Below are 21,032 nucleotides of genomic sequence, written 5' to 3' on the forward strand. Positions count from 1 at the left end.
AGAGAAAGACATGTATCATATGACCTCACTGATATGAGGAATTCTTAATCTCAGGAAACAAACTGAGGGTTGCTGGAGTGGTGGGGGGTGGGAGGGATGGGGTGGCTGGGTGATAGACACTGGGGAGGGTATGTGCTATGGTGAGCGCTGTGAAGTGTGCAAGACTGTTGAATCACAGACCTGTACCTCTGAAACAAATAATACATTATATGTTTAAAAAAAAGAAGGAGAAGGAGAAGAAGAAGAAGAAGATAGCAGGAGGGGAAGAATGAAGCGGGGGGAAATTGAATAAAAGGATTCTTAATGAAGTAAATTCACTGCCTGTAGAATTATAGATCATTCAGTCTAGTGGTTCTCAAGTGCCTATGTGCAGTCCATGCCTACCTGATTTTTCCCTATCCGTGGCAAAATAAGAGCATGAATGATGATGTCCTTGGTGTTTGTAGTGCTAACTCAACTCAAAGAGTTCTGCTCTTTATTGTATAATTAGATAAATTTTGCCATTTTTGGTCTAACGTATCTTTTTTTTAAAGATTTTATTTATTTATTTACTCAATTGACACAGAGAGAAAGAGAGAGAGAGACAGTGAGAGAGGGTACACAAGCAGGGGGAGTGGGAGAGGGAGAAGCAGGCCTCCCGCCAACCAGGGAGCCCGATGTGGGGCTCAATCCTAGGACCCTGGGATCATGACCTGAGCCGAAGGCAGTCACCTAACCAACTGAGCCACCCAGGTGCCCCTAATGTATCTTTTGGGGGGTAACATTTTGTTAATAGAAGCTTTTTCTGTAAAATAAAACTTGACCACCTCATTTCAGCCCAGAGCTTTTGACAAATAAAACAAAACAAATTCCCCCATCCCATCCCTGCCTTCTGCTTTACTTTTACCTCTTTTTTTTTTTTTTGTAATCCCAACCTCTATTCTCTAATTGTTCTCAATATCAATGACTTGCAGTTCACAAATACTTGAACCTAATTTCTTACAGTTAAGTAAAACGTAGTCAGAAATAAATACACATGAATATTAGAATTTCTTATAGGCATATTCAAAGTTGGAGAAGAGCTACCTTCTTGTAACCAGAGTATGTATTATTTTCTATAATTCTGTTTTTTAAGTCCATTCCTTTTTAAAAGAAAAAGATGTATTTATTTATTTTGGAAAGAGAGGGAGTGCGTGTGCAGGGGAGAGGGGCAGTGAGAATCTCAAGCAGATTCCCACTGAGTGTGGAGCCCCACACAGGGCCTGATCTCAAGACCCTGAGATCATGACCTGAGCTGAAATCAAGAGTTGGACGCTTAAACCAACTCAGCCACCAGGTGCCCCAAATCCATCCCTTTTTATGTCCTAAATGGATATAAAAATGGATAGCAACCATTTTCTTTTCATCTTTGCATCCCTGGCACTTAGCATAGTGCATCACACTCAATAAGCTTTCAAGGGATATATAGAAAGTAATAGAAAAAAATATATAAATGTCTTTTAACTAGAAATGTTGCTGAGATAGAGGGATGTCTCCATTCTGTCACCACCTTTTTTGGCAGTTCCAACTTTTCCTTAGCCAGAGAGAATGACCTCAAGAAAGATGAATAAAGGTGCATTAGATTTGTAACAGGAAGTTAAAATTAGACAGTTGCTCTGTTTCAGCTGGAACTGAGCAACTATCTTTTACTCCGTTTCAGAATGAAGTGTGAGACCACCAAATCAAGATTTGAAAAGCTGGTGATCAGGATCTGATTTTGTGACTCCTGGCTGACCACCCCCCTCCAGCCAATACAACAGTTGGGAGATTAGGATGGGATTTTCACAGAGATCTGCTGGTGTTTTGGGAATCCTGTCATATCCCAGGCCGCCAGCAAGAAGTGAGAGAGGCCTTCACCTCGCCTCAGATCTGTGTATGGGACTTTACTGAGACAAGCCAGAGAACTTAGGGTCAACAATGGGTTAGAATTTGACTGGACCCTGAGAAATCAAAAAGAATATGGGATGATAGCTGTCTGGAGAATCTGATGGGGGGATGCAAAGAGCTGCCACATCATGGGTGTGCCGAGACCCACGGGGCAAAGGTGGCTTGCTTCTTGTTGCAAGATGTGGCCATACAAAAGAGATCTGGCCTGAAGGAGTCTCTGTCTTATCCAAGAGGGCTGCCTGGGGGCTGGAGGTAACCCCAGCAGAAAGAGCATGACCCATGTACACAGTGGCTGGCGAAGGAGACATTAGGGGCCAATGGAAAGAGTTACATGTACACAGAGAGAGGAAATAGCAGGTGAGAGATGACCAGTGAGGAGTGGACTACAAAGAACCCAGTCAATCACCTGACAAGAGAATGAATCGCCTTTAAACACCTAAAAAAATGCAGAGTGCTGCTGCCAGCAAGTAGATCCCTGGATTCTAGTATAGCCTCGAACATACAGGGAATCACCAGCTATTTGGTGAACACAAAGATGTGGAACCTTGTTAGGCAAATACCGCAGGGTTGATGACCAGCATTGCACAGATGAGAATGATGAGGTTCAGGTGAGGTGTCTTATGTCAGGTTTTATTTCTAGTAATGGCAGAATCTAGTCCAGAACACTGCTCTGAAAAGGAACTCAGAACAACACTGGACTGCCATGATCATATTTGTGATAGAAAGCACGTAAGTGTTCATAAGAAGGCTTCAAAGCAGTCCTTCGTGATGTTTGTATGTACCAGGTTTTTCCATTTTTCCGTAGGTAAAGTCAAGCCTTTAATGGTGGTTACATTAAATATAGCCTGTGTTATTCCTTCCTGACAAGATACAGGGCACTGGTGGCTCAAATATGAATACGACAATCCTTGACCTCAAGTAGTTTATGCCATACAGATTAAAGTCAGTCACTTGTCATTTACTTAACATATTACATGAATCAGCAATATTAGTTCCATTACTGCTACTGTACTATTCGGTGGTTGAACTTGGGTTTCCTAAAAATTTGAAAGTTCTTGAGGTGCCTGGCTGGCTCAGTCAGTAGAGACTCTCGATCTCAGGGTTGTGAGTTCAAGCCCCACGTTGGGCCTAACTTAAGCTCTGTACATCCCGCCCCTCTTGGGACAGTTGTATGCCTTTATTTTGTATCCAGCAGCAATAAAACTTTAAAATAATCTTGACTGAACCTAAAAAAATCATGTATGGGGTCGATGTTTTTTAAACTGTTATGTGGGAAGCTTTCCTATTAGGCCGTATGGATTTTATTAAGTGCTGAGGAAAGAGGGGCTTCAATACCGTTCCATAAATATTTTATATACCGCTTCAGTTTTAAACACCAACCCTGGTGTTTGGGTTGAAGTTTTTTAGAAAGTTAAAGTGAATGTCAGTTCTGGTGTTTTCTCTAGGAATGGAAAAGCCATCATATAAATTGTTTTTTTAAATATTTCTGTGAAGAGTAAGTATGTGGAAAAATCAAATTTATTTGGGCTTCTACAACCTTATAACCTAATATTTCTGGCAGTCTTCACACTTTCCCTTTTCCTTAACTTTCTGCTTGTAGTTTTGAGTCTTTGCTTTCCTGTGCCCTAAACAGGGTCCTGAAACATCCCGTGGTGAAGGATGGCCTTAGCTGCCTAGCCATGAGCTGGCAGGAAGTGTTAGCTGGTCCAAGCTCTGTTAGCAAATGGATTCTGCAAGGAACTAATTTTTATGCTAGCATGAAGGGAAAGCAAAGGTCAATATTTATGCTTCAGAACCATCTAAGTAAAACACTAGCCTAAGATTTAGTAAAGAGTAAAGTTTAGTTACATCACAATAGCTTACAGTTAAGAAAGTAGAACAACTTTTGGTCTCTTGTCATCAAGCTATTTTTTTCAAAGAAGCCCTATTTTGTGTTCCCCCCAACCCCCCCCCCCACGGTCGGTAGCAGATGAGCAGCCTGGCTGCCATGCAGAGACCCCACCCTTGCCCAGGGGGACTTGCCTGCACCTCACAGCAGCTGCCCAGGACCTAAGCATCACTCAGCCCTCCTCCACAGTGTGTTTTCCTCAGGGCTCGACCCAGTGTCCCTGTAGCACACCTATGTGTCACTGACCTTTCTTTCTCTTCTATGAAAAAAACCACTCTAAACTGTAGAAGTAATCACTGTATGTTATACAAGTATTTGTGGACATGTAAAGTAAAAGTGACATAATGCTTCCATTAAAAAAAAAAAAGACTTGAAAGCCTTCCAATCTTAAATATAGATTGCTACTTTTTGCCATCATCAGATTTTATTTTTTTATTCTTTAATGAATTGACTGAATAACTTTTAAATAAGAAGTTATGTAGGAATTTCTATTGGTCCTTAAGATTAGAAATGAACATATATGTAGTTGTTTCCCCCCCCCCGCCTTTTTTTCCAGCTTTATTAATGTGTAATATTTTGCTTCTCTGCATCCAATCTCTATTTGATTTTTCCCTTAATGTAATTTACCACCTGTAGAAGTATGAGGCCTGGAAAATGCAATAGTGAAATGCCCATTAGCATAAACCAGTGGAGCAACACATGTTTAGAAGGGTCTTCTAGCCTAAGATTATTTCTGAGACCATGTATTCAACCATAATTTTTAGCTTTCAAAATTGGTTCAGGTCATAGATTAGGAGACAGTGCTCTTTTCACATAACTGTTAAGAATTTTGTGGGGGTTTTTTTCCCCTTGGCTCTGGTGTTTTCTAACCAAAGACATGACTGTAATTTCTTAAGAAAGATTTGGGACATTGTGATTGAGCCAAACTAAAAATGAAATAAAATGGAAAAAGTAAACATAAACTCATTACTTGTAGGTCTTCTGAATAAACACATGTGTGGAATCTATGTGAAGAGATCACGTATTCACTTATTCGTCCATGTAGTAAATATTTTTGGTGTACACAAAATGTGCAAAGCACCATGCTCTGTGCATAAAGGGATTGTGCTTTCAGCCCCACCAGAGTGAATAGTGAAGTGAGAGGGACAGAACAAAGTGAACAAGAACAAATATTAGACCTTGTGAGAAGCAGATGAGCAGAGTGCTAAGGAATAATTTGGAACTGAGTGGGGATGGGGAGCAGGAAATGAGAGCAACCTACTTAACATCATGGGTGATGGTTTTTCTAAGGAGACTGAAAAATGAGAAGGAACCAGCAACTCAAATAGCATTCCAGCTGAAAGGATTAATATGTGCAAGGGCCTTGAGGATGGAAGGAGCTTGACATGTTTGGGAACCTTGAAGGACACCAAAATGACTACAGCATGAGCAAGAAATAGGTTAGGCCAAGACGATGAGTGGCCCAAGGTGAAGTAGGAGATAGACACATGCAGGACCTAATGGGCCATAGAAAGAAGGTAAGAAATTCATCCAGCCACAGTGGGAAGCCATTCAATTATTTGAAGGAAAATGATCTATTTCTTTTATGCTTAAACATGCTTGTTCTGGCTGCTGTAAGAAGAATAGGTAGTAGGAGAGGGAAGTCTTACTGGGAGACCAATATGGAGACTTTGGCAGTAACCCAGAAGAGGGATGACTAAAGAGCTGGTGGTGGAGATGGAGAGAAGTGGAGAGATTTAATACAGAACTTAAAGGCAGAATAGAGAGAACTTGGGGGCGCCTGGGGGGCTCAGTCGTTATGCGTCTGCCTTCGGCTCAGGTCATGATCCCAGGGTCCTGGGATTGAGCCCCACATCGGGCTCCCTGCTCAGCGGGAAGCCTGCTTCTCCCTCTCCTACTCCCCCTGCTTGTGTTCCTACTCTGGCTATCTCGCTCTCTGTCAAATAAATAAAATCTTAAAAAAAAAAGAGAGAGAACTTGGGGCACCTGGGTGGCTCAGTCGTTAGGTGTCTGCCTTCAGCTCGAGTCATGGTCCTAGCATCCTGGGATTGAGCCCCCCATTGGGCTCCCTGCTCAGCGGGAAGCCTGCTTCTCCCTCTCCTTCTCCTCCTCCTTGTGTTCCCTCTCTCGCTGTGTCTCTCTCTGTCAAATAAATAAATAAGATCTTAAAAAAAAAAAAAAAAAAGAGAGAGAACCTGTTGATGAATTAGAAGTGGAGAGTCTTGCAAAAGAAGGCATCAACTCTAACTTCCAAGTTTCTGGCCTAAAGAACTGAGTGGGGGTGGGGGTGCCATTTACAGAGATAGAGAAGGTAAGAAGGAAGATTGGGGTGAGTTTAGGAATCGAGAATTTGTTTAGGGACATGTTCACGTTAAGATGTGCCACAGGTAATGGATAATTACCTCCAAGAAGCTAGTGGTATATTTAAGTTTGCAGTTCTGGGGAAGGTTTGGGCTGGAGGTAAAAATAGGAGAGTTTTCAGGGGCGCCTAGGTGGCTCAGTCAGTTAAGCATCTGCCTTCAGCTTGGGTCATGATCTTGGGGTCCTGGGATCGAGCCCCACATTGGGCTCCCTACTCAGAGGGGAGCCTGCTTCTCCCTCTCGCTCTGCCCCTCCCCCCATCCCATTCATGCTCATTCTCTCTCTCTCTCTCTCATAAATAAAAAGAAATATGGAGTTTTCGTCATATAAATATTTCATCTCAAGGGAATGGATGAGAACACCTAAGGAGATCATGAAAATAGAGCAGAAGGAGGCCCAACTCCATTAGGCCTCTGGATAATCCAAAATTTAGGATTGAATAGGAAAAAAAGAGACTCTTCAAGGAATAGTGGAAAAAGAAATATTAGAAGAATTCTATGTCAGGAAATCTGAGCTAGAATGTTTCAAGATAGAGGGACCATAAAAAAAGACGAGTATGTATATGTACCAGAATGCATCATGCTGAATATTTATATGGATAGTGTTATATTATCCTTTTAAAAACCCTTTGAGGTAAGCCCTGTTATTAAACCCATTTTACCCATTTTAGAGAGAGATTAAGTAGTTTGCCCATGATTCCATAATAAGGAGCCGAGATCGAGAGCCAGGCATGCTAACTCCAGAGTCCATGGCTTTAACCTCTGTGCTGTCCACCTCCACAAATACATCCTGCAGCTAAAAGGTTAAGAGGAATGAAAACCAAAACGTCACTTTGAGTTTGACCACATGACCTAAATGTGTCATTTTCTGAAAACGGCGGGTGCAAAGCAGAGTGTTGCACAGTGAATGGCAGATGATGCTGAGCGCTGTAAAGGGGAGAAGAGAAAGCAAGGAATGGGATGGTACCTTTAGAAAGAAAAGGACTTGAAAGGACAAGTCATGTTAGCCCCTGGTTAAATGCTGGTGGGAATGGTTTAGCAAAGAGAGCGAGATCAATGACCAGAATGGGAAGCAGGTAACCCGAGGAGTAAAGCCTTGAGAAAGTGACCTAGGAGGAACATTTTCTCCCTCTCCTGCATCCCTTCCTTTGGGCAGAAAAAAGACATTTCCTTGTTTTCTGAAGGATTTAAAAGAGAGCTTTGGCTGTTGATACCTCTGCCTCCCCAAAGGAAGAAGAGGGGCATCTCAGACTGTGGCCCAGCCTCCTCTGCCTCCTCTCGCTGGGACGCGCTGCCCACGGGTCAGCCTCACCAGGGCACGGCGTCTCCAAGCCACCCTCTTATGATGGGGTCCCTGACACCCATGCTTGTTCCTCAGTTGGTTCAGGACTCACAGAGGGAAGAGAGTGGTTAGTACATTAAAATCTCAAGTATAGAGAGAGGATGCAATTGGAATCAGAAAACACATGGAAAGATGGGCTTTAACAAGAAAAGGACCACATTCTCTTCTGCAATAGGAAAAAAAAAAGATTTAAAATAGTGGGGAAAGATAAATGTAGGTTTATTGAGTTGCCATTGGGAAGAAGACAGTGATTTCTTTCATTTTAAATATTATATGTTTAGCTGAAAAAAGTCTAAAATCCAACTCCATTGTACTAAGAGCCCTACATAGCCTTCATGTATTAAATTACTATCATCTGAAGAGAAGAAACCTGTAGCAGATACCCCAGTGATTTTCAAATTGGGGAAGAGGACATAGCAGGCCCTATCCAGGGTGGCTGATTGGAATCTAAATAGTTTCCAAAAAAATCATTTTCAATCACTAATACAATCAACAATACAATCTTACATTTAAAAACCATAAAGCATCATTTTCATTTGAAAACATTTAGGATGACTTATGGATTTTTTATATCTATCAAAGGATGATCTAAATTTAAAGAGGTAAAGAGGGCTCCTGGGTGGCACAGGCATTTAAGCATCCAACTCTTGGTTTCTGCTGAGGTCGTGATCCCAGGGTCATGAGATCAAGCCTTGGTCTCCGCAATCAGCGCAGAGTCTGATAAAGTTTCTTTCTCCCGCTGCCCCCTGCCCTCCATGTGCTCGCTCATGCTCTCTCTCTCTCTCTCAAATAAATAAATAAATCTTAAAAAAAAAAAGGTAAAGAAGCAATGGATTAACCAGAGTGATGTTTTCCATCAAGATCCTGAATTAATATGTAAACACAAGACCTGCATTTTTCTGTAAGTTCATTTCCTGATTCTTGAATCTTCATTTGGGGAAATTAAGATGGGAGATTGTTGTGCTACATTGGCATATTAACTATAAACCATTGGGCTTTGGCCCAGATAATCATTACCTACAGAAGCTATCTTGATTAAGTTCAGAGTTGCCTTATGTTGTACATAAGCAAAACTACATTTTAATCAGCTAGTCCATATGTTTTACACAGATAGTGTGTAATAGGCCCTGTCGAAAATAGATTCCTTTAATCAGCAATGTTGGATAGAAGCCTAAATCTTAAGATAGTCTTATTTATTCTGATTTCTTCTTCCTAAAATGAATAAACAGAATACATTCAGTGTGGCAATAGCATGTTACAAATCACTTCATCAAAGGTAATAAAATTAAATTTCATCTCTGTGAGTTATTGTAGAGGACTGTTTAACATTTACAAGAATTTGACTTCCAAATCCTTCAAGCCCTAATCTTTGGATTTGCATAATGTGTTTGTACTTTCAGGATTTTCCAGTTGAAAGGCTTTGAAGTTCCAAGGCAAAAACTGAAATAAATTGGAAATTTGTGTAATTTCAAGGTTAATGCTTGTAATATAGTAGTATAATTGGAAAGTACATGGAAGGGGAAACTCATGAAAATGTTACTACTATTAACTTAGTGCTTTGAAATTTCATAGTAGAAAGATAATATGCAAAATTCTTAATGAGTGCTCCAAAAACATTAAGTAGATATTTCCAATCAATAAAATTAAAATATTTCATCTTTAGGTTGTTTAAAAGCAGTAGATCCTGAACTTGAACCCAATTCCAGAGTCCTTGCTCCTTCTTCTTCTCCATGCCACCACTGAAAAGTTTTGTGTAAGGATATCAATTTATGAAAGTACAGAGTATTTCCTTACCAATTACAAGACTGGATTTAGTGAATAAAGAATTGAAATATTGTTCACATTGGTCATAGTATTGATAATGGAGATTTTGAAACTATTTCCTTTTTCTAAATTCAAAAACACATTCCCATAGTGGGGTGGGAAGAAGGCTATCTTAAGTGAATGAATTAAATTGATCATTGTATCTGCTCCCAAACTGTCCAAAGTCTTACTCTTTCAGTTTATTTTCATAGATTTTTTATATATGAACTTGCTTGTCTTTTTGTATTATTTCTTGTGATTTTTTCCCCCATGATGAGATCATTCATTCATTCCATAATCTATTTACTTATTGCCTAATATGCCAAGAACCATGCTAAATCCTAGGAATAAACTGATGAACAGACTAGGATTTCTGTGACTGTAGGGATTAAGTTAATCTGGTGGTAAGGACTCCTAATCAAAAGTGCTTCTTCCTGTCTCTCTTCTCTCGGCTGGTGTAAACATAGGGATATAAATAAACCAGCTGGCAAACTTGGAGGATTTGGATGTCTTTTTCATGAAAGGTCAATAAGAAATGTTCACCTTTTATGTTAGGACTTATTAAACTCTGGAGAGGCAGATTGGTTTGGGATTTAATTTCTGGCATTTTTAGCATAGAATTAGGTATAAGAGCAATGAATTCATGTATGCTTCTACATAACTCATGTTATAGACACTGGCCTTGCCCTTCGCAGAGTTGAATTCGGTTGCATTTAACAAGAGAATTTCTAGCAAACCATTCCTACATATCATTGCACCTGTGGCTTAATTCTTGAATTCTCTGTTCTCTGTATTTCCAAACAGGAAAGCATAAATTTCTTAGGATGAATACAGGGCTAGAAACATGTCTTTTTATAACAAGGTACCTAGTTTTGGTGTCCCATTAACTGTCTAATACCAGTTTGCACTACCAAAGGATACTTCTGTTGAAACATTTTGCATTGGTTTAGAATTATAGAAGAAGATTGTGTAATTCCTGATTCCACACTAATGAGATTTTCTGCTTCGTTCCTATGTTGGGACCACCAAGAATAGTATGGGCACAGCACTTACAAAGCGGGCTGTGATTGGTATAGTCTATATCTTAATGGATTGTTTTTTTGTTTGTGTGGTTTAATGCATAGATTTCCAATCTGTCATTTTTTCTGGTTGGGCTTCTGAGTATGTTTGGTTTTTTTTGCTGAGTGTGTGGTTTGTTTTTAGCTGCTGATTTTTAGTCAGACTGTACAGGAGGAGAAACAAAAGGCCTTAATTTTGAAATGTGAAATTTTTTTAGGCATTTGCTCTCAAAAGCTCTTTTTGAGTGACTTGAGATTTTTGCAGCAGCCACAGTATCCAACTTGGAAAAATCTGCATTCTCAACAGCTTTACTGCTTTAAAAAATATCCTTACACTAGCTCTTTTAGGAAGCAAGGAGCCAGCTTTGCTAACAGTAATGAGTTGTGCAAACCACAGATGGTCTTCTTGCTGGAAATTACTGGAAAGGACTAGAAAATGTTGGGTTTTAGGGGCACAACCATTTACATACGTCCTTGTATATATGTATACATGCACATTTGTTAGTATACAACAGATTAATGTGGTGAAGAGTGAATTTGTATAGCTAGTACCAGTCCTGTAGATTTCTGGAATTTTGCAAAGTGCTTTCACATGAGTTAACACATTTTATGCCCACAAGAACTCTCTTGGGTAAAGTAGGCCGATAGCATAACTACCACCATTGTGGGTAAGAAAATAAGAGGTCTAGAAAGTCCAGGCTCTTGCCAAAAGTCCCATGGCTGGGAAATGTCACAGCTGAAATTTATCTCTATCCCCTAATTCCAAAGCATGGCCTTTTGGTCAAAATGTACTGGTGGGATTCCAGTGTCCCTAGTTTTTAGCCCTCTTTCTCTAAACCTCAGCTCCCTCCTCTAAAAATAAGGAATATGATACTACCTCATACGTTTATAGTGATCAGTAAATGAAATAATGTATATATGGCCTGTGCCCTGCATATTATAAATGCTCAGTGACTGTTTATGTTTGCTTGTGTTTTTGTTTAAAGCAAATAATACTCACTACATGCTAAGTGTTTTAAGTGCTTTTATAAAGGTTAACTTAATCCTCATGTCAATTTTATGACACAGGTGTTATTAATACCTCCATTTTACATATGAGAGGGCCAAGGTAAGGAGAGATTAAGAAAATTTTTGAAGGTTACAAGTTAGTAAATATCAGATTAGGGATTCAGTTCCAGAGAATCTGGCCCCATGTCCATAGTCTTAACCACTCTGCTATTATTCTGGAGGCACACAGTCAAATATATGCATATGTGGCTTTTGTATTCTATTGTTTTACCACTTTAAATTCCTCTGACCTAGGGAATATTCTCATTATACTATAGTAGCTTTTCTCAGCTGTTGCTACTGTACCCCAGGGCATCCTAAGCTTTACTAGGTGTATAGTAGAACGTTCGTTTTTGTCAGATAGCTACAGAACTCGGGAAATACCCAGTTAATTCTAATAAAGGTACAATTTGAATTCCATTTAATGGAAGATGTAATTCCAGTGAAGAACTCAAACTAAATGAAACCATTTTTTTCCTTATACATTTAAATCATACCAGTTTAGGCTTAAGGTAGATTCTATCATGTAGTATTAAGGCAAAATAACAAAACTATTAGAAGATGCAGAGCCTGGCAGACAAAGAAGGATGACAAGCATTGCTTGGCTCTGGCTGGAATGGAAAATGATAGAAGGCTAGTGATAGGAGATGAAAACCCTACAATGTGAGAAAAAGGAAAGGGGTGCCCAAAAGACTATGGCAAGTAATAAACAATAGAAGCTTAGAGAAGGTGTCTCCATGGGTAAAGCTCTTGAAATAGACAGACAATCGACCCAGATCTTTGGGAGCTGTCCCTCTATGGTTGGCAATGTGAAGCCATATTCAGTCGCTGCTGGTGCAAGCCCTGAGAGTTGGGGTGTCCATTAACTCATTTAAGCCAAAAGATGCATGCATTCTAGCCAGTGATTTGGAAAATGCATGGAAGGTTTCTCATGTTTCTAGTAAAGTAGAAATAAATTATGTAAAATGAAATTTAGTTGATTACTATGAGGGTAATCCCATTTAAATTGGTTGGTGTTAGAAGTTTTCTGCCACTTACTTTTTTCTCTAGTTCCTGTGACTTCATCTCATCATTGGCCTACAGGGCTTCCCTTCCTCCTTGGAGAACTAGTTGAAATTGGCATGAATCCTATTTTGACAGAGTAGGAAGGTCAAAGCCCTCCTCATACTTCCTTTCAAGTTTTTGTCCTTCCCATGGTTCTCTGGGCTCCACCTCTGCTTACGAGTTTGCTATTTTAAGTCAACTCACAGAGATTTAAAAAATATATGCACTCAAGCAAACTATTTATTGGATGGATTCAGTTGTTTTCCAAAAGATCTGGGGACTCTCACAGGAGAGATATCACATTGTACACCACATGAAAGGCTCCCATTTAGCTTAACCTTTATCCTCTGCTCCTTCCCCCAAATCCACACTGCAGAAAAGGTGGGACCCCCCACCTTACAAAATGCATTGCAACCTCTGAGTAGTGCAGCAGCGAAGGATCCCAATAAGCTGTTCTAACTTCCTCAGCATCCCTTAGAAGTTTGAAGAACAAAATTCTGTCCTACCTTACATCCTTTTACAAAGAGATTGGAACTTCCATTTATTGAGAACATCCTCTGTAGGTGCTCTGCTAGGCACTTTCACCGAGGGTGTTTACTTAATCCACAGAACCTGTCTGGGTATGTTATATCTCCATTTTATAGATGAGAAAACCGAGTCTCAGAAAAGTGTCCAACATTGTTACCATGCTGAAAAAAGGTGTTGGAACACATGTGGAGAAGAGAAGGAATAGTTCTTTTCTGTTCAAAAACAGAGGAAAAAGAGAGGGCAAAGATTATGAACCACTAGATAGTCTGCCTAGAGGCGCAGTGCCAAAAGGGATGTCTCCTTTTACTCATTTCCTTTTCTCCATCCAAGATGTCGGCACTCATTTTCCTTTGGAAATGCAAAGCACACTAAACAAAGATTCTTTTCGTGCCAGTTAAGAGATTATTTTTGTCTCTATTTGTAATGTTTCATTTAATATCAATGAGTATTTTATCTCATGTACACCTACATACTCCATTATGCTATTTACATTTGTTTAACACATTTAATTAAGAACATTGTTAAAAATTGAGAAAGACTTCCCTTCATGAAATTTGGAAATTGAAGGTAGCAGTTTGCATATTTCCTTGCCAATCACAGTAGTCAATTTTAGGATCTTTAAAGGGGTAATTCAGTTACCCACACAGTTCTGCTTTCTAAAAACATGCACAGGGAAGTATTTTCTTAGGCAAGCCAGTGAAGCTAGTCGCAGTATTCCAGACTCCAGCAACAACAATGAAAACATGACACCCTTCAAGTGTTGATTAGGAAGAGTATCTGGTGAGGAAGGGCAAAAGGAACAGGGAAAATGCCATAGGGCCATTTTCTGCTTGCCTTTGGTCTTAGGAGCCCACAACTACATCCTTTGCTCATTCCAAAGAGGCTATTTGAAAAGGACTTGTGGGACATGGAGACATTTTTAAGTGATGTAGAACTTCATCAGTTGTGGTATCTAGCACTGTCTCAAATCTAAGCTGTCATTGCTGACATGCTACAATATGAGACTTTAATTTAGTAACTCTGATCAATTCTGAAACAGTTTCTGGTGATAAAAATAGTCTATATGACTTTGAGATAAAACTTGTCACACTTACATTTTTGAAAATAATCTTTTCTGAGAACTAGACAATAACTGGCTTTCTTCCTGTAAAATTTAGCACCTTTCCCTTAAATTCTGACTCCGCTGAGCTCCTCTCCCCCAAAAAGCTTGCTTTAGAGTAAAATTCAAATTTGATTTTGAAATAAAGTTTATGGGGTGAGGTATAGAAACTTGACATTAAAAATTATTATAGTTTTTTATAGTATAATTGATGTACAATGTTATATTAATTTTAAGTGCCTAACAATTCTATACATTACCCAGTGCTCACCATGATAAGTGAAGTCACCATCTGTCACCATACAACATGATTACAACGCAATTGACTATATTCCCTATGCTGTATTTTTCATCCTCTGGCTTATTTATAACTAGAATTTTGTACCTCTTAATCCCCTTTGCCTATTTTACCCAAGAAAATTGATATTTTTGTTGGTGAAAAATGGTCAAATATTGGTGATTTCACAGAGTTTATAGGGTTCAATATGATATTTCTAGTGTAATCTAAGTCTTAGTGTGTCTAAGTGTGCTTTTCTGGGAAGCCATGTTGGGACAAATTAACTTTGTTGCCTCAATGACCTGCAACTTATTTCTTAACTTATTCTTATTAATTTTGATGCCTTTCTTAGTTGTGTATAGTACTACTATAACATTCAGCTCCAGCCTACAAACTCCAGACTAGGACAAGAATGGTGTTATTGGGAAGACCAAGACATTAAAAAAAGTAGATAACCCTGTGCAAAGTAAATCCACATCTCCTCAACCATGTGGTACACTAGGTGATTTTTGCTTGCTACTCCTTGAAGGACATTGCATGCAGCTTGCTTAACTTTGAAATATAGCCTTCAATCAAACTTCCAGCAGAGCTGCCAGAGTGATTCTTTTTAAATTCTTTTAAAGGAAAGGATCCTTCCTTAGATTCACTCTACTTTGGTCATCTTTGGGAGGCTAAAGGCCAATATTATCATTCTATTTCTTTTTACTGTCACTTTTTGTGGCGAGTAGCCATTTAGTAATTACATACAATCTTCATTGTAAATGAATGTTAAAAATTGGTCAATTTCTTTTTTTTTTTTTTTAAAGATTTTATTTATTTATTTTACACAGAGAGGGAGAGACAGCTAGAGAGAGAACGGAAGCAGGGGGAGCGGGAGAGGGAAAAACAGGCTCCTGGCTGAACAGGGAGCCTGATGCGGGGCTCGATCCCAAGACCCCGGGATCATGACCTGAGCCAAAGCCAGTTGCTTAACGACTGAGCCACCCAGGTGCCCCCAAAATTGGTCAATTTCATATGGCTAGTATCACATATATCCAGAAAATCCGCAAAAATCCTAGATTATTAGATTTTCACAAAGTAAGCACATCCTGGTACCCAGAACCCAGAACAGGAAACAAAACATTGCTAGAATCCCACAAACCCCTTCATGTCTCCATCAATATAACTCCCAGTAGTTATCCTACCCACACTTTTTAATATCAGAGGTGGTTTTGCTTCTATTTGAACTTTATATTAATGGAATCATACAGTATGTGTTCTTTGGTACCGGGCTTCTTTTGCCCAGCATCATTTTTGTGAAGACATTCCTTGCTGTTGCAAGTAGTTGTAGCTCATTCATTTCCATTGCTGTATAAAGTTTCATTGTACAAGTATTATCACAATTCATTTGCCCTTTTCTACTGTTATTAGACATTTGGGTTGTGTTTGATATTAGGGTATTACAAATAGTGTCTCTATGAACATTCGTGACTGTGTCTTTGGGTGAACATATTGTGTAGGATATATCCTAGGAATAGAATTGGTGATAAAAAGATGCATGCCTTCAGCTAAGCAGATATTGCGAGACATTTGTCCAAAGTGGTCGTACCAATTTACACACCCACCATCAGGTGTTGGCGAACTCCGATAGCTCCTTATCACTGCAGTTAATATCATGTCTTCCACATTGAAGCCATTCTGATGGGTGTGCTATGAGTACAACTCGGTCTTAATTTGTGTTTCTCATGACTAATGCTGTTGAGCACTTTTTAACATATTTGTTGGCAATTTGAATAAAGCAGTTCAATTTTCATGAATACTAAATAGGTGATATGTGGGTATGGCTAAAATCATATGGGTGATGGTGAAATTGCTAAAATTTAGTAAACACTGCTTTCATTAATGAATCTTTTACTAATTGGTACATTTATTCCTTTACAAAAGCTTTTGGTCTAGTAAATTCAATTAAATATAAGCTTAAGAGTTAATTATGAATAACCCCCTCTGTGGAATGATGTGAGACTACCAAGGTCCATGTCATGGGAAGCTGCCCAGAGGAGACCATTTATTTTCAATATAACTATTCTTTATAAGACAACAGATTTATACAATATTAATGAAAGAAATATAACAAAAATAATTTAAATGGTTAGATAACAGTATTTCTATAGTTGAAATTTTTCTCAAAATTATAAGAGGAAAAAGGAAAAATATAGTATGATTACTGTGTTAACTCAGAGTGTGCTACAGATGGTGTGGTCTAGCAATAAGATACACATTTTTAAAAAAATTTATTTTGGAGAGGTGGGGAGGGGCAGAGGGAGGAGAGGGAAACCCAACCAGACTGCGCACTGAGCGTGGAGCCTAACGCCAGGCTCGGTCTCACAACCCCAAGATCACGACCTGAGCCAAAACCAAGAGTCAGATGGTCAACTGACTGTGCCACCAGGTGCCCCAGATACACATTTTTAAGTCTCATGATCTTTGACAACTTCTTTGACTCTTGCCAGGGTATCTCTACGACTATATGTATGTTATTATTTGTAAACAGTGTCTTGAGGTTCAGCCCTGATTCACAGCCAGAAACATAGTAATTTCACCAGTTGCTGCATGAATAGTTTCTACTTGTAGATGCTCCAAATCTGATGGTCCTTGGAAGTCTTCTTGCCCAACCCTGTTCTCCCACTCAGTCTTCTTCTCCTCCTTCTCCTGTCCCCCCTCTGCCAACATCTGCTTTTATATTCAATGAAAGTTAGTCAACATTTTTGATAATCAGCAAAATGATCCAAACTCTAAATTTTTTACCGCAAACCTGTAATGCAACCCCTGCTTGTATTCTAAAAACTATGCGATGCCGAGGTACTATGCTCCTGTAGGAGCATATTCTAGGAGTCCTTCATGCTCCCACTGTGAATCTTAATCCATTTTATCTCCTATACCAGAAACCTTGGAATCCTCTTTCTTCTACTTCTTTTTTCTCCTCCCTTGTTATCAATCTGACATCAAGCCTTGGCTATTCTTTCTTTAAATTTTTATTCTTTGGGTAACAGATCCCTATAAAATAAAAATAATTGGGTGACAGAAGCTTCATATTATTGTTGTTTTGTTGCTTTGCTGTCTCCAGAAGGTTAAATATGTCTAAGGTTTCAAAGCTTAAGTGATAGAGATGGTGTTTGAACCTAGATTTTCTAACTCCAAAGTCAATGGTCTTAAAACACTATGCTATTACATAGTGCCAGAGGAGGCCATTTTTAAGCTGAGTCTAGAAACATGAGCAGGCCTGACAGTGGGGCAGAATATAGAAGAATGTACTGGAAAAGCCTAAATAAAGTCTGGAGGCATAAACATGTGCGAAACTTGGGAAATTGCAAATGTCAAGTGTGATTACTGTAACTGATAAAGAATTAACTACCAACTTGTTTTCTATGAGGAATCTAGACTTGAAAAATGACACCTAGTGTTAGCTTCTCAAAGTACCATGAACCAAGAGTAGACTGGGCTTAAGGTTCAGTTACGATTACAAATCTGAAGTTCTGTAGCTTGAAGTATTTGGATTTATCTCATATCATTTATCAGTAATTTCTACACCAAGAGACACATTCCCTATGCATGAGTGGAGAAAATGTTTTATGGATAGCTTTTTGCTTTCCATGTGAGGTCTCATGTCAGCTCTCTAAAATGTAGAAGTGAGCAGTCCATGAGAATGTCTGGGGAAATAATGTGAACTCTATAATTTTTACAGCTAAGATGCTATTATAGATTAAACAGAAAAGCCCTGGCAGCCTCTAGTTACCCAAATAATCATTTCATTATCTCTTTCTGGGTTGCAATTATTTATTTCTAACTAGTGTTTTACTATAGCATTAAAGATACTCCTTTCAGAATTAAAAGCAGTAGCCAAATGCATTATCTTTGTCTGACACCGCATTTTAGTTTGCTGTTAGAAAAATAAAAGTCCTTTATCGCCTTACTAAATTCTAATACCTTTTACCAAAACCTTTTAAAATGATTAGGCAGATTTTTTTCCCCAAATATTTGAAGTTTCACAAATATTTGAAGAATTTAAAATACTGTAGGGAAGGTCTGTAATTTCTGAATAAACCTTGTTCTATTTCAGGGCCAAATATTAATTCAATTGTTGAAAAAAATTATGCCGGAGATAAAGTTGAAACAAGTGTCTCTCGAGTGAGTAATCAGCATGTGGTATTCTTTACCTGTAGGTTGAAGAAAAAGTCCCAGTCGGTGGATATTACCGCTCCCGGGTTCAGCCCTCTGGCTGCTGCAGGAAAGCCAACGCCACAAGCCAGTAAGCCCCCCACACCCAAGACGCCCATCATTGAAGAAGAGCAGAACAACGCGACCAATACCCAGAAGCATCCTTCTCGGAGGAGTGAACTGAAGAGGTTCTACACCATTGGTGAGCACCAGACATTTTATGCATGTGAACAGGTGCAGTCTGTCTGAACAGCCCTGTGAATGTGTGGGTCTGCAGTTAAATGCCCCCTTGCTTACAGGACACGCGTATCTTTCTGCTGGTTGATGCGGTCATTTTCTCGTGCAGTTTGAACATGGAGATGGAAGAGCACTGAGAACCTCCCACAAAGTTAAGTTAGAGAGAGGCTTGGGGACCGTCCATGTCCTGGCCTGAGGGGAGTTAGTCATATGTATCTATGGTTCTCCAGTGTGTGAGTTTATGTGCTACCGCTTTCATTTTTGCCCCTCTCAGCCAACGCCACTTCTTATTTATTTGTGTTTCTTCTTTTCATGTTTCCTCCAGGCTTTCAAGTCTCTGACCATGTTCTGTCAGGTTGTTGAGACAGTGGTTGATGTGCCCCTGTAACTAACAAAGCCATTAAGAAAATAGAGGCTGAGAGAGGACAGATTGCAGTGCAGGTGTGCATTGGCCTTGCACGTTACTTCACTTTGGAGGGATTGAACCCCACATAGAACCCATCAGCTAAGGAAATAGTAAACTGGGGGTAGAGTCGTGCAGGCACAATGCCCCTTTTTTTGCATAGGGGAGATAAATCTACCCAGGAAGAGGAGATGGAGGCTTGACATTGCTTATTATTTCATTTTAGAGAGATTTGGTCATATCCAAAAGCCTTAAAAGTAGAGACTATGGCTTCATGGTTTACCAAAGTTACATCAAAGGGTCACATTTTATTTGGTATCTACCACCTCAACCCAATATGGGATGTTTGAAAATTTTGTCTCAGCTACTTTAGTGTTCTTATCTAGAGATCGCACTCAAGAGGCCAGATTTCTAATTCTTACTCCCACATCAATTTTCTGTGTGACTTTGTCAAGACATGTTTTGTGTCTTTGGGTTAAGTTGTATCCTTCAAGCTTGAAGACATGCCTCCATGTAGGCCTAGCATTGTTTCAGGATATGGCGACTAAAATCATGCTTTCTCTTTCTGCCATTTTATGTCCTCTTCCTGTATCTACTCTCTGGTGTCCTCTTTCCTGATGAAGATGTTCAAATCTTATTTTTCAAGAGAGAGCAGGCATGGTGTCTTTGAGGATATCAATAGTCAAGTAATAAGAATTGATATAAGACAGTGTAAACAGTCTTATTTTTAAAACTTACAATAGCATGTGTCTAAAAATCAGTTAACTAGAAAAGCCCATAATGTTTACATAACTGACTCTCTGTTTTCCAGTGTCCTCTCCTTCCACCCTTTAACATGTCGACCACCTTCTATTGCTTTTCCAACTTACTAACTGGCTAAGAAGAAACGGTATTTTGCCTTCAGAAAATAGAGTTTATCATATAAACTCAATGTTCTTTAAAGATGAGAAAATGAGGGAGAAACAATGACAAGCTTGGCCACATAAATAAAGAGATAAGCCTAGAAAATAGAAGTCTAAATGGTGAGTTTGGGTTACAGAGAGAGGAAGTGTGAGTTATCATAAATGACCCTACCACTAGTGAATATTTAATTAGTGGACTTGCAACAATTTAATTCATAACCAGTGCAAATGGCATGGCTATTATGTTAAAAGAGGTATCTGAATTGTTAACTTCATGTGTTTTTATAACCCCTCTACTAATTTGGACCCGTAACTATTATTTTCAAGGCTGAAATATTAGCAACTATGTAATCGCCTGTATTGAAGGGTTATTTCACAAAACAAGTTCTTTCAGTATCCCTTAATGATATGTGTTGGTAATAACAACAACAACTAAAATTACCCCTTATTGGTAATGCCATACCAGGCACAAGTGAAGCTTGTTAGGTAGGTGTTCTACTCTTTATGTTTATAGATAAGGGATAGAACCTGAGAGAAGTTAAGGAGCCGTGAGCAAGAGATAGCAGATTCTGCAGATGAAATTAACCTCTTGTGACACTTCAGAATCAGCCTTCAGTTATTCAGAAGGCTACCTGCAGAGGTGCGCCAAATGAGTTTCTATAGGTAATACAGTGGAGTAGTATTTTTACTTCAATTCTCAGATAATCTCATTTAAGGAAACCATGCCAACTAACCCATCCACCAGCCAATGTGCACTTTCATTGAAAGGTATCTTTCAATGTTTCAATTTATGGTTCACACAATTGAATAAAACCTAGGAGCCCTCATGTGGCTAAGTTGAGTACTACATTTAAGTTTTGCAATGAAGAGCAGTACTGTATTTAAGTGAAATGATGTATTTAAAATCAAACAATGATTCTGGGAATTAAAGAATTTTCAAATTAA

At 39.1% G+C, this 21,032-nt stretch overlaps 1 protein-coding gene across 2 annotated transcripts in view; it reads left to right on the plus strand.

Annotated features, from left to right (window-relative positions):
- Positions 1-21,032, plus strand: part of OXR1 (oxidation resistance 1) — a 354,710-nt gene that overhangs the window by 124,761 nt on the left and 208,917 nt on the right. For both annotated transcript variants that reach the window (XM_081816396.1, XM_081816397.1), the window contains exon 2: positions 18,551-18,747. In XM_081816396.1, coding sequence (XP_081672522.1) covers positions 18,551-18,747 — 197 coding nt within the window. The remainder of the gene's footprint in view (positions 1-18,550; positions 18,748-21,032) is intronic.

This window comes from Leptonychotes weddellii, chromosome 4, assembly GCF_054177405.1.
Source record: "Leptonychotes weddellii isolate Sample4059 chromosome 4, ASM5417740v2, whole genome shotgun sequence".
Taxonomy (NCBI): domain Eukaryota; kingdom Metazoa; phylum Chordata; class Mammalia; order Carnivora; family Phocidae; genus Leptonychotes; species Leptonychotes weddellii.